The following is a 13,578-nucleotide window of genomic DNA, read 5'->3' on the forward strand; positions in this document are numbered from 1 at the left end:
CCCTCTGTCCTGCCCACCTCTCCATTAAACTGTTTCCCCTCCAATGCTCTCATCAGCTCTGGGTAAGCACCCTTTAAATTTCCCACAATTCCCACAACACTCTCAGCCATTGTGGAAAGTTAAGAGTCCTTGCCCCCCCCTCCACTGCCAACTGGAACTCTGTTACTGTTTGACAACAGGCCTACATTGTACTAAGGGCCCCCTCTAATCTGGAATCCAGCGCCTGGCTCATTTCCCCTCAATAAGGTGCAGATTCAACACACACCCAACAGTCTAAAACTCAAAACCCAACATTCCCACAACCCTTTGCTGCCTCACCGGTGCCAAGGCTGAGCCGGATGCCTCCGAGCTGCTGCTTAGAGAATGTCTCCTGGTCCCAGATGGTGAACTCTGCACATGCCTCAGCCAAGTCCTTGGCCTGGAACCCATCGTAAACCATGGTGTGGTTGAAAGTGGGGCTGAGGCTCTTCTTCACGATGCGGGTCCTCTGCCGGCTCACCTTGCTGTCGTCAGGGAGGATGTAGCTGCAAGGGGAGACAAGGAAGGTTCTGCAGCCTAGTGGCTAGAGGATCTGCTTTGACTGCAGGTGGTCACAGGCTCAAGCCCTGCATCTTCAGGTAGGACTGGGAGAGAACTCAACGCAGGTGATGGATTGTAGTTCAGAAGCTTCCTCCTTGGAAACAAAACGACTTCCTGCAGATAGAAAACTAGCCAGGCAAGGAGAGCAGGCCCACCAGAGCTGTTTCCCTGCTGGGCTGGTTTTCTATAGGCAAGAAGCTCGTTCTAAAAACCAAGCTGTGATTGCCCACTCTGAGTCCAAAGCAGGAAACATGCTCTTGTACACATACATCAGGCTGCATACAATCCTCTGCTTGGCATTTGAACCACCCCTTCCCCTCCGTTAACCCTAGCCCCTTCCCCACTGCAAGAGGGCTTAAGGACAATTCCAGATTGATGGGATCCAGTCACATCCTGGCAAATCCAGGTTGCCTAATTAAAAGCTGATTTGTTTCTGTTGGCAACAAACCCACTTCCCCACCCCCACCCCAAAATCGGGATTTTTGCAACAAGGAAAGTGATGGCAAAATTCACTGGGAAATGTGAGATGGCAACGGCTTGATGCAACATTGCATAACGTCCACGCACGCCAGTCAGAATGAATGCTAAATAAATAACAGGCATCCCCTTTGTAAAGTCTGCAAACAGATCAGGATGCATGGTCAATAGACAGGTCATCTGGAAGGGACCCAAGAGCAACAGGTATTTACCACTGAACGAAAGAGTCTGCTGTGCTGCCCCGGTGGGGAATGATGTTCTGCGCATCCTTCACCCAGATGTGAAGCTCGCCAGTGGGAGGAAGCCCTTCCCCTGAAAGAAAGCCGTGACAATGAAGGTGGATTCAGAGGCCAAGCACCATCTCTTCCAACCCAACACCTACCGAATTTTAGATCCAATCCTGCTGGTAGCTGGAATCTCCTGCTGACAGCTGGATCCAAGACAGATGAAACTGCTATTGGTTCTTAAGCTGATTAAATCCCTAAATCAGGGAACTTGTCTTCAAATGCTGCTGGAATTTAATATCTGTCAACCCTGACCATTAGCCATGCTGGTCCAGGGTTAAGGGAGTCCCAAAAATATCTGGTTCTTCACCCCTACCCTAAGTGGCTTGGGACCAGGGTACTTGGAAGGTCACTTGACCCCATATGAACGTTTTCAAGCAGCTGACATCACTGAGGAGGTAAACCATACCTGCAGAGGTTAGGTAGGTGACCAGTCCTGTAGTTTCATGCAGATGGACTAGTTCTCTCCCTAGTGAGATCTGCTTGATGCTTTTGTCATTACCTTTGAGTATCGGGCAAAGCCTGTCCTATTTACTTAGTCTTCTGCTGGGTTGATCTGCCTGCTCCTAGCCAAACTGCTGCATTTATGGTTGCTATTTATGTAGAATGACACCTTGTTCTCTTGATTTTAACTCTGGCACTGACATCAGACCAACCGAATTCCTTTGCTGTCAGGACAGCAACAACAACCCACCCGTGCACCCAATGTACACAGAAGATCTTCCATCCTCAAGACTTTTCTGTCTACAATGCCTCTATAGCAGGCACCCCCAAACTTGGCCCTCCAGATGTTTTGGGACTACAACTCCCATCATCCCTAGCTAACAGGACCAGTGGTCAGGGGTGATGGGAATTGTAGTCCCAAAACATCTGGAGGGCCGGGTTTGGGGATGCCTGCTCTATAGGGTTGAAGGAAGTTAGGATTCCTCCAGCTTCCCCCCGCCTCTCACCTCCCAGCACCTCTCACTTAAGTCTTAGATTCTAGAACATCAGTTTGGTTCGTGGCCGGCTGATTCCCATTATTTCTTTAAGGATTCTCCCCTCCCCCCCCCGCCAAGTCAAATTGGGCTAATGTCTACCGGTGGGGGGGGGGGGGGGCTTGCAGAAATCCTCCCACCCCAATCCAAAAACCCAGAGGGTGGTGCTGCTGCTGGGAGGTCTGGAAGAAACAGGCCCTTGATCTCACCTCCTGATCCAGCCGGGATGAACTTCAATGCCAGGTTGAGGATGCCACGGCTGCAGAGAGCATCAGGAGTGACCGGGGTCTGGGAAAGAAGCAAAGGAAATCCGTCACAAAAGTGGGGTGGGGGGGGGGAGAGAGAAAACCTTCTGTGTCACTTTGACGGAACAGCAACACCCACATGGGAGGTTCCTGCATGGTCAATAGAACATCTTGCATTAAACATTTTGCAACCAAGAAAGTAGAGAACGGTCTATAGGTTAGCGGAAGTAGCATCTGCCCTGTAAGCAGAAGGTTCAATCTCTGGTAGGGCAAGCAATGTCCCTGTCCTGGAATACTGGAGAGCTGCTGTCAGTCAGAGTAGAACGTATTGAGCTAGACTGGGCTGACTCGGTATAAAGTAGTTTCCTATATGCACAGAAAGCTATTAGCGTATTCTTAAAATGAAAAGGGAAGGAAGAAACTCAGGAAAAGCAAATGGCACCCTGCGTAGCCACTAGACTTCTCAGACTGGGCATCTCAAAGGGTGCAAAGTCAAGGCTCAGACTCTCATCTAACGCAACCCTTTAAGGGGAGGAGCTCACTGGCAGGACACCTGCTGTGCATCTGCCCTGGCTCAGTCCTCTGCATCTCCAGTTAGAAGGCTCAGGCAGCAGGTAGGATGGGACAGACCTCTGTGTGAGACCCTGCCAGCAGGCTAGGAGAACCAATGATCTGACCTGGTTTATCGCGTAAACACACAATAACCTTGCTGGAGTATGGTGCTTGCTGGCGGCCCATATTGAGAAAGGCATGTGGAATGATGGACTAAGGCTCCCCCTTGCTACTCTTCGAGATGAATGTAAGAAGAGTCTTGTGGGATCCCGCCAGTCCCCCATCTAGTCCAGCATCCTGTGGTCAACCAGGATGCCTATGGGAAGCCTGCAAGTTCAACCCGAGTGCAGGAGGCCTCTCCCATCCTGCCATTTCTGATGACTGGTGCTCTGAAGCATACTTAGGCTCTGTAAGTTTGACCCGTGTTCTTTCAAAGCTACCCACTTTCTAACCTTCTTTCTGCAACTCCTGTTGCTATTCAGTCCAGTGAATCTGGTGTGGTGGTTCGAGTGCTGGGAGACTAGGGCTCAGAGCACCCACTCAGCCATGAGGCCCACTGGGCAGCCCTGGGCTATTCACCAGCTCTCAGCCTAAGCTACCTCACAGGCCTGTTGTGAAGATAAAATGGGGAGCGGGGAGAACTGAAGCTTCTTGGAGGAAAGATGGGAGATAGATAGAACAATAAACACAAAGAGCATTCTTTTGCCTCCTCTAGTGTCCTGCCAACCTAGCAGTTCGAAAGCACGTCAAAGTGCAAGTAGATAAATAGGTACTGCTCCAGCGGGAAGGTAAACGGTGTTTTCGTGCGCTGCTCTAGTTCGCCAGCAGCGGCTTAGTCATGCTGGCCACATGACCCGGAAGCTGTCTGCGGACAAACGCTGGCTCCCTTGGCCAATAAAGCGAGATGAGCGCCACAACCCCAGAGTCAGCCATGACTGGACCTAATGGTCAGGGTCCCTTTACCTTTACCTAGTGTCGGCAGCTCTGAAGCCAAGAGATGCCCCTTGAGGAGCCAAGATTGGGCCTGGGCCTTCAGTTGCTGACCCATACAGCAGCAAAAAGCCCTGGATGTTTAAGAAAGGAGAACAAAGCTTTAATCACCCTCTAGTTTAAGACGCAGTGATGGGACAGGCCAAGCCCTGAGTGGTGTCTGAGTCTTGTTTTGGGCGATTCTCCAGAAGCAGGTTTTGAAATGCTCAAGAGGAAGAGGTGCATTTGGGGTGGGGAGAAAAACAATGTAACAGTTTGTGGGGGTTTATGCAACGGCTCTCAGACACTGATTGCACCAGCTTACTGATGCAGCAAGCCCTTTTGACTATTGTGGAATGAGCACAGTTGCTGTTTAGGTTGCAGGGATGACTTGCACTGCACTGAGCCCTTCACAGGCACACCCTTTGAGGAAATGCCGCCAGGGAGTTGCTAAATGCAGCGATCGTCACCAGGTTGGATGGCTTTAAAAGGGAATGAGGTGAACTCATGGAGCATAAGGCTTTCGGTGGCTACAAGCCGCCATGGCTCTGCTCTACCTCAGAGGCGTACCTTGCTCTTTCAAATTTCAGCAGCACGCTGCGTGAGGCCAAAATTTGCCCACCCGCAGCCCGGTCTCTCACCTTCCGTTCTGCTCAATGCACTACTTCACAGTTGCAACACCCTGTGGCGCCCCCTAGGCTCAGCACTCAGTGCAGCGGAACCCGTTATGCTTCCCTAAACCCCCCCTCTGTCCACCTCCACAGTGTACCCGCAGCACTGCATGAGCCTGGTGAACTGGCTTTGGAGAGAGGTGACATTTCCAACGCTGCTTGCAAAACAAATAGGAAACCAGGGCCCAGTTCATTCTCAATATAAAGCCTGTGGCTGGGAGAAAAAAGGCGGCCCCACCCATTTTAGGCTATGGCTGTGCCCACTGCCACCTTGCACCCCACTACGCAGACACACAAATCCTGCCCCCCCCCCAGGTCATGTGTCCCTCAGTGTTGCCCAGCCTTGCGTTAAATGTGCTGGAAGCACAAAGTAGAGATGACACAAGGATAATTCTATAACTGGTCTGGATGACCACAGACTCCGATTGGCTGCAAGTTCCAGCCAGTCTGGGAGTTAGCTGTCAATGAAGAAGAAGAAGAAGAATTTGAAGCCAGAAGTTGATTGAGACCTGAAAGTTGGAGAAGATGGGAGGAAAAGGTGGTTTGGAGGAGTTTCCCCCCTGACCTAGGAAAGACAAGCCCCATATTCTGTTCAGGTTGTTAGCGGTAAAATGTGACCAGTTTCTTTTCTCCCTGAACGCCGCCTGCTTTCTTCCAGTCACTCTGCTAGCAAAAGAGGTGTCCAAATGGCCACAGTCATAGCTCAGTGGCACAGCAACTGTTCTGAACGCAGAAGGTTCCAGGTCCAACCCCTGTGGTTGCCAGAGAAGGCTGGAAGAGGACGCTGGCCTGAAACACTGGAGAGCTGTTGCCAGTCACTGCTGAGCTGGATAGAGCCATGGTTGGACTCAGTATAAAGCAGCACCCTAGTAAGCTGAAAATGAGGGAGAGGGGCAATAGGGAAAATGTATGAGCAGCCACCAGTGAAATAGGGTGAGGGAAATAGGGTGTTGCCAGGACCATCGGTTGCTGTAGTTTTGCTTGTCTTACGACAGAATCGTTTATATCATTTTGCAATTCCTGTATGGAGGAAACTCACCCTAGGCTGGAGGTTGTACCACTGAGGACTTGTGTTGCTCCAGTCCCAGGAATTCAACGCAATCTCCACTTCTCCCATGAAGAGGTTTCGGCTCAAGGCATCGTGATGCCAGACAGAGAGGTTCAGGATCCGGCCTTGCAGGTCAGCTTTTTCAATCTTGTACTGCAAAGCCAGGAACGTTGCAGGAGGGCAGGAAGAGGAGAGAAGCAAGAAAAGGGAGAACGAAACAAAACAATGGGAACGAGCCTAATCAACCCTTCTGCAAGTTAAGTTCATAAGATATAGTCCTGCCGCCTGGGGCAACCAAGTCCTCTTTTGCCTGGGGGTAGTCTGGGTATTTAAAGAGTGGTATCCTATTCCCTGTCTAGCACTCCCTTCTCTAGGCTACACATGCCCAGCTCCTTCAACCCATCCTCACAGGACTCTTTTCCCATACCCCACTGACTGTCTTCCTTGCAGTCCTCTGAACCCTTTCCAGTTCACCCAGGCCCATGCAGAGCTTGTCTGAGGGCCAGGGCAGGAGTCCCCCGTCGGCTGGGGAAAACAGGGCATTCTTGGCATGACAAACTAAGTCCAGCAGGCCCCTGGCAAGGCCCCCCTGCCAGCTTAGCCCTCCAAGGCCCAGGGCAAGTGTACTTGGCTGCCCCTCTCTCTGCATGGGCCTGAATTTATCCACATCCTCCTTAAAGTGCTCTCACACCACTAGGAGCTACAACCCTCACCTTAAGGGTCTCGTTGAAGATGGGATCTAGGCTCCTCTTCTTGACAGCAGTTTTTCTCTTACTGTGGTTGGATTTGTCGGGAAGGAGGTAGGATTTCACGTACCTGGGAGGAAGAGGATGGAGCAGCGGTGTAAATGCTACTTTGGTGTGCTAGCTAGGCTAATTTCTACATGCAATCACATATGCTCCATCCAGACAAGTAAGAGGCGTCATCAGACATTCCAGCCAGGCAAAAACTCTTGGGGTGCAAAGCAGGGCCAGGGAGAGGTGTGGTTTGGGGAGAGGGCCAAACAGAAAGGGCTTGAGGGCCCCATTTGTCCCCTGGGTTTGGTGTTCCCTGCACCTGCTCTAAAAACCCTGCACCTGCTCTAAAAACCCACCTGCAATAGTTGTGCTGCTTGGATAGATCAAGGGAGTTGCACAGAAGCTGACAAGTGACAGCTAAGAGCAAGCAGAGGTTTGGATGATCTGTCATGGATGTTTTAGCTGCGATTCCTACATTGTAGGGGGTTGGACTAGATGACCCTTGGGGTCCCTTCCAACTCTACGATTCTAAGCCCCCCAACCCCAAACCTACGGATCTGATCGCTGCTTCTTGGCTTCAGCCAAGTCTCGGCACTGGATGACTTGAATATGCAGCGCCTTCTTCCTGGAGTCATACTGCAGGGAGAACTGGATGCAGCCGCGGACGTCCACGTTTCCAATGTCGTTGTCGCTGAACACGCTCATCATGCTGCCACTCATCTGCAACAAAGCAGGCGGGATCAGGGTCAAAACAAGAAGAGGCAGGATCCAAACAGAGAGCATGGATGAGGGACAGGAGATCCGGGATGAGCCCAGAGCTCTCCATAATGAGCCTTCACAAGCAAAAATGAAAGAGAACATGTAAAAGTGCTCATTATTCCCAAGTGTAGCCTGTGCAAAGGAGTCCTGCTCTTGGTTGCAATAAATTACTTTGCCACTCGCTAAGAAACAAAAGGGGGAAAATCCTTGGTGTGAGCAGAGGGGAAATGCAAATCTGACTTCTGAAACTAGAAATCAATTCATCTAAGCCTGATGGGCCTTTGGAGCCAATTCATTTTCTGTAGCCTTAATGGCAATTTTAAGGGTTTCCACAGGGATTTCTGAAATACAAAATTTTCTACTCACCAATCGGATGCCTACCCCGGGGCAGGTGACAACCTTCCTTTAAAAGGGTGCATAGCTAAGTCGGCAGAGCATGAGACTCTTAATCTCTGGGTCGTGGGTTTGAGCCCCACGCTGGGCAAAAGATTCCTGCATTGCAGGGGGTTCGACTAGATGACCCTTATGGTCCCTTCCAACTCTATAGTTCTATGATTCTATGGTTTTCTTTGTACAATTTTGTCTCCTTCTACCCTCACTGCCCCACCTTTTTTTTTTTTTAATCTGTGCTTTGCTTTTACTTCCAAAAGAGAGGGTCCTCCTGGAGACTAGCAATGGACAGAATTACCTCTTGGTTTTTCCTCAATTTATGTATTTTTCCAATCTTAAATTCAATGCACCCCATTTCCACATCAGTCTGCATTTTTTTTAAAGTCCATGTGAAAAATGCCTAGCATACACATTCGTCCAAGAAATTTCCCCTAATGTAATGTAATGTATTTGTGTGTGTCATTTTCATTTATGCACTTTTGCACACACTTCCCAATTGTATGAACTGTGAGGTTGGTGGGGAGGAAAATGAATGGGGGGACGTTTGTCTGGAACTGGCTGGGAAAGATGATGAGTGGTGGGAGGCTCCAACTGAGAAACCCCCTAGGGAAGCCATGGAGGAAGAAGGCTCAGACCCAGAGGACTGGTGGCGGGACACAGAAGACAGATCAGAGGAGGGAGGAAGCTGGGAGGTGGAAGACACAGGAGGCTTGAGTGAAGAAGACGACCCAGGGGCAGGGAGCCCTCCAAGGACAGGACTGGGTGCAGAGGGACACAATTTGAGTTCAGGATCTGAAGGAGAGGACAAGGAGGGGCAACAGTTTCACAGTTGCCCAGTCCCTCTGCATTGAGTTCCCCTTGTCCCTTGACTCCAAGGTCACACAGAACTTTACACATAGCTGAACAGAAAGCAAGAAAAGCCCAGGGCGGGGTGGGGTGAGCTCCTACCCTCCAGAATTTGTGTCTGCTTGGAAGACATCTGGAAAAGGTTTAGAACAGGGGTCGGCAAGGCTTACTGGGCATGGGGCCAGATCACTTCCGCAGAGATCCTCTGTGGGCCCAACCAGCGGAAATCGTGTCTGCGCATGTCTGCAGCGCCAGAAACTACTTTTGCGCATGCCCAGACGCTGAAAATCATGCCTGCGCAGAAGCAATTTCTGGTGTCTGGGCATGCGCAGAAGCTGTTTCCAGAGCCACAGAAGAAAGTCCCCACACTGCATTGCGCCGGTTTAGCGCAGCGCACAGGGACTCGCCGAGCGGGCAGCTCGGTTTGGGGGCAGCTCATGGACTGGTTAAGCGATCCTCATGGGCTACTTCCAGCCCATGGGCCTTAGGTTGCTGACCTCTGGTTTAGGAGGAGGAGGAGTCTTGGCAATGTCTTCACTGAGGGCAGCTTCACCTGAGTGATATCTGTGGTATACTAATTTCCTGAATAAAACAGCTGACTTTACTTTGAGTCTCCCTTCTGACCTGTTGATGAACCTGCTCCCCTGATAGCCCCCTGACAGATTGCAAAGTGAAAGTCGATATATTTTCTCTTCCATTCCCCATGCTAAAAAGCTGCCCCCGCCATTGAGCCACTGCTCCTCCCACCCCTCCCCAGTCACATACTGTGGATGAGCTTAGACTGGAAAACGAGGAACTGGTGCTCATCAGTTTATTCCGGGAACCCACTGCATTGTTCTTTGGAGGTGATGTATCCAAAGTGCTTTCCTGGCCATTTTCAAGACTCTCGTTGCTCTAAGGATGTAAAAGACAAGGTAGGTAACAGCTCAGTTGGGAGAGCATGAGACTCTTCACCTCAGGGACATGCGTTTGAGCCCCACATTGGACAAAAAGATTCCTGCATTACAGGGGGTTGGACTAGATGACCCTTGGAGTCCCTTCCAACTCTATGCTTCTAGAAAAACAATTAGGAAAACGGGAGCTTATCCTCACAGCCTTCCTACAATGTAGCACCTATGAATAACAGGGCAATTTCTGGACTTTTGAGCTGCAGGACACCACTAAGAGATCTACTCAAATACCAATGCTGCAGGCAGAGCTGAACTTTCCGTGCCGCAGGAGTGATTTTTTAAGACAACAATAACAACCCTCAGAGGGTAAATGATGGACAGGTTGTACCTGATTTTCCAGATTGGGAATTGGGGTAGAGAAAACTCTATCATTCTATGATAACATAAACATAAACAAAATAGCCACTCAATTTCTCCATGACAGAACATAAATCTTAACCCATGAACTCAAGTCCCGTGAACTAGGACACACGATAGTTTTTACTTGGCTTGTGTTTACTCAGGCCTCTATTTAGAGTACACAGTGCTCAAATCAAGGGTGGGCAGCCTGTGGCTCTCTAGATAGTGCTGGACTATAACTCCCATCATTCCTGGCCACCGGCTTTGCAGGATGAGGCTGAAGGGAGCTGTAGTCTAATAACATCTGGAGGGCTGCGGGTTTCCCACCCCTGGTCCAGAGGGAAAATGTAATTGACTTGCCTAGCAACACCTCATACCTGCATGGTGACCATGATGGCTGGCACACTGCTGTTCTGCTGCTCCTCTTCTCCAGTCTCTGAGCTGAGGCTACTAAACGAGTCGCTTCTCTCTGCATTAAAGGATAGGGACATTAGGGGAGGGAGGGAAACTCAGTTTTGTGCAAAATTGAAATAGAGCTAATACATAGCAGGGCATCGTGCTTCCAAGCCTCCAAAGAGCTTCAGAAACACCGTCTTCTTGCTATCCTTGCAACAACCAGGTAGGCGACTCCCATAATACTGATGAAGGACTGAGGCTGTGGCATTATCAAGCCACTTCACCATGAATGGTCTGTGGTGAAATTTGAACCAGGGTCTTCCTGATGGGTGGCTCAGCCAGCCATGATGCTGTACAAGGCAGTAAATTGCTTGGGAACCTCAGCTTCCCTGTGCTGCATGTCACACACACCTTTCAGCCACCGCCAAGGGAGGCAGAACTAAATTCAAGTGTGCTGCAACCTGCCCTGGGACTTCGGAAATCACCGTCTCAATAATAGTCCAGTTTGCTTAACCTCTGCTTTTTCTCACGCATGCACACACACTAATATGTGGGTGGAATTCAACTATGTGTTACTCAGGGTAGACCCACCATAATTAATGAACATGGCAAAGTTAGGCCCATGAATTTCAATGGGTCTACCCTTGAGTAAAATGTAATCGAATACCACCCTGTGTGTGGTGCTGTTGTTGATGCTGTTATTTTACCTGGCTTGTTTTCAGGCATCTGCTCTGGGGACTGGATCACATCTTGCAAAGTCAAGTCAGCCATCTAAAAAGAGAGAGAGAGAAGCCACAAGCTGGGTTCAATGGCTACAAATGGTCTGATAATAGGAAATGTATTTGGATTCTTATCTGCATATGCAAACAGCATCAATTACAGTCACCCATCCCTCCAGAAAGCAGATCTGTGACCCTCATGCCAAAGGAGCACAGATAATGAAAGCACCTCAGACCTCCCAGGCAACCAATCTGTAGGTGAAAAACATAAAAAGCAGCAACTGCTGCCTTCTGCATTCAGAGTAATGCAAACAAAGACCAGCCTCCTTCTCCCTGTAGGTTTTAGGAAGCCTGGTTCTCAAAATGAGGAACTGGGTTGTTGTTGTTTTTAAAGCATGTTCATTTCGAAGTTTCATTCAGGGAGCCAAATCTGTGCCTTGACATTTCCAGGAGCACCGACAGCTGGTGTCATTCTGTTGCCTGCTCCCCACTGACCTATTGGCAGGGTCAGGATGAGCTGGCATCATCAGACATCTACCAAGGCCCAGCCCCCGCAGAGGAGCCCTTTGCCAATCCCTGGAAATCCTCTCATAGAATGAACAGAGCACGGAGATGGAAGAATGCCACCCCCCACCCACCCCGCTTGTGCTTGTGCTCTTCCTTTGGGCGGCTGCATGGGTGGGACACACAGAGAGAGGGCAAGAAAAGAGGCAGCGATGACGGCAGCCAAGAGGAAGCGAGCCGACTCAGAGAAGGAGCACAGGCATTTTTGCCCAAGCGTCCCTCCCCATGCTGCTGCCCACCTACAAACCGAACAAACCCTGGAGACCTCATTGCACATCAGATTTAAGAGCCTGGTTACAACACACCATATATTTAAAGCACACAGCTACTTGGGGGGCTCGTTTAATTTCACTGCACACAGATGGTGTAGTGACAATAAAGGTTTATTATTATTATTATTATTATTATTATTATTATTATTATTATTATTAAAAACCCTTGGTTTTTTGTTAAGGAGGCTGAAAGCTGTTAGGAGACCCCTATCCCCCTCGCAGAGCTACAATTCCCAGAGGCAATCCCTCTTCCCAGGAGACTCTGAGAATTGTAGCCCAGCGAGGGGAATAGGGTTGTCTCCTAAAACTCTCAGCACCCTTAACAAACGGCAACTCCCTGGATACTTTGGGGGAAGCTATGACTGTTAATGGGTAATAAGAGCGCTTTAAATATGTGGCCAGGGTATGGGCAAAGATTCAGCTGCCTTCTGGACATAGAAGGGAAAATTTGGGCAGGGGGCACCACCGTGTCTTATTCCTCAAACTGAAAAATGTGCAGGGCATCTTCAAACGCCTTCTGCAAGCTATCAGGTCATACATTTCCCTCACATCCTGCTCCCTGCAGCCTGAAAGGCAAGGAGGGGCAGAAAGAGAGAGTGAAGCAGTGGCAGAAGGAGGGAAAACAGATCCCACCCGTTTTTTGGCTCTGGCTCTGACCACAGTTAATTATTTATGCACACACACACAACAGATAAGATAGATTTACTGTTTGGAAAGCTCAAGTTGGCCTTTATCTCAAGCAGAAACTGCTGAGCTTGTGTCTAACCAACAGCAGAGACCGCAGTTCAGTGGCGGCGACACACTTGCATGCAGGAAGCCCCGGGTTTAGCACCCGTCATCTCTTGCTAAAATGCTAAGACAAAAGGCCAGGGAGCACAACAGAACTTGGGAGACCCGCTGCCAGTCAGAGTAGACCATGCTGTGCCAAACAGACCATCGGTCTGACTCAGGCAGCGCACACACGTTCAAAAGCTTGGTTTATTTTTCCTCGCAAAGAATCCTGGGAACTACCTCTGGATACATACTTAATTCGTTCTGGTGGTCCGTTCTTAACGTAAAACCGTTCTTAACCTGAGGTACCACTTTAGCTAATGGGGCCTTACGCTGCCACCGCACCACCGGCGCATGATTTCTGTTCTCATCCTTAGGTAAAGTTCTTAACCCAAGGTACTACTTCCGGGTTAGCGGAGTCTGTAACCCGAAGTGTTTGTAACCTGAGGTGTTTGTAACCCGAGGTACTACTGCATTCCTGCTGAGGCAGCGGGCAGAGAATGTGTTTCAAATAGGCTTTAAAGGCCTGGCTATCAAAAGCTGCTAGACAAGCTAGTTATCTCCTGCCTCCAGACAGCATGCCAGTCATTGGGGAACACAGGTGGGAGAGGACTATTGGCCACTGTGGAAAAGTAGACAGGCCTTTGGTGCGATGCAGTATGACTCTCCTTTGGTTCAAAATGTGCTAGGTGCTGCTCCAGGACTTTTGTTTTGAAGCACAACACAAGCCCCAATATCAAAACCCACTTGGAATATTAGATGCCCTTCCATAAATGGGATATGAGGAGAAGGCTTGTTGTGCAGCACGACAGCATCTGCCTTGTGGGCAGAAGGTCCCAGGTTCAATCTTTGGCATCTGCAGGTAGGGGTGGAAAAGACTCGTGGGGTCGTAACCAACTAAACTGAAATCAGAGTAGACCCATTGGGATTAGCGACCTAAATTAATCTTGTCCATTAATTTCAATTGATCTACTCCGAGCGGGACTAACCTTTTGGTCTGAAAACCTAGGCAGCTGCTGCCAATCAGTGCAGG

The 13,578-nt window shown here is 49.7% G+C and overlaps 1 protein-coding gene across 8 annotated transcripts in view; it reads right to left on the reverse strand.

Annotated features, from left to right (window-relative positions):
• Positions 1–13,578, reverse strand: part of SYTL1 (synaptotagmin like 1) — a 43,975-nt gene that overhangs the window by 1,744 nt on the left and 28,653 nt on the right. For all 8 annotated transcript variants that reach the window (XM_083627400.1, XM_083627405.1, XM_083627401.1 and 5 more), the window contains 9 exons: positions 10,927–10,990; positions 10,201–10,292; positions 9,300–9,428; positions 7,093–7,259; positions 6,516–6,618; positions 5,794–5,955; positions 2,527–2,605; positions 1,269–1,368; positions 319–524 (listed from right to left, as the gene is read on the reverse strand). In XM_083627400.1, the coding sequence (XP_083483526.1) occupies positions 319–524; positions 1,269–1,368; positions 2,527–2,605; positions 5,794–5,955; positions 6,516–6,618; positions 7,093–7,259; positions 9,300–9,428; positions 10,201–10,292; positions 10,927–10,990 (1,102 nt within the window). The remainder of the gene's footprint in view (positions 1–318; positions 525–1,268; positions 1,369–2,526; positions 2,606–5,793; positions 5,956–6,515; positions 6,619–7,092; positions 7,260–9,299; positions 9,429–10,200; positions 10,293–10,926; positions 10,991–13,578) is intronic.

Source organism: Podarcis filfolensis, assembly GCF_964270895.1.
Source record: "Podarcis filfolensis genome assembly, chromosome: 8".
Classification (NCBI taxonomy): Eukaryota; Metazoa; Chordata; class Lepidosauria; order Squamata; family Lacertidae; genus Podarcis; species Podarcis filfolensis.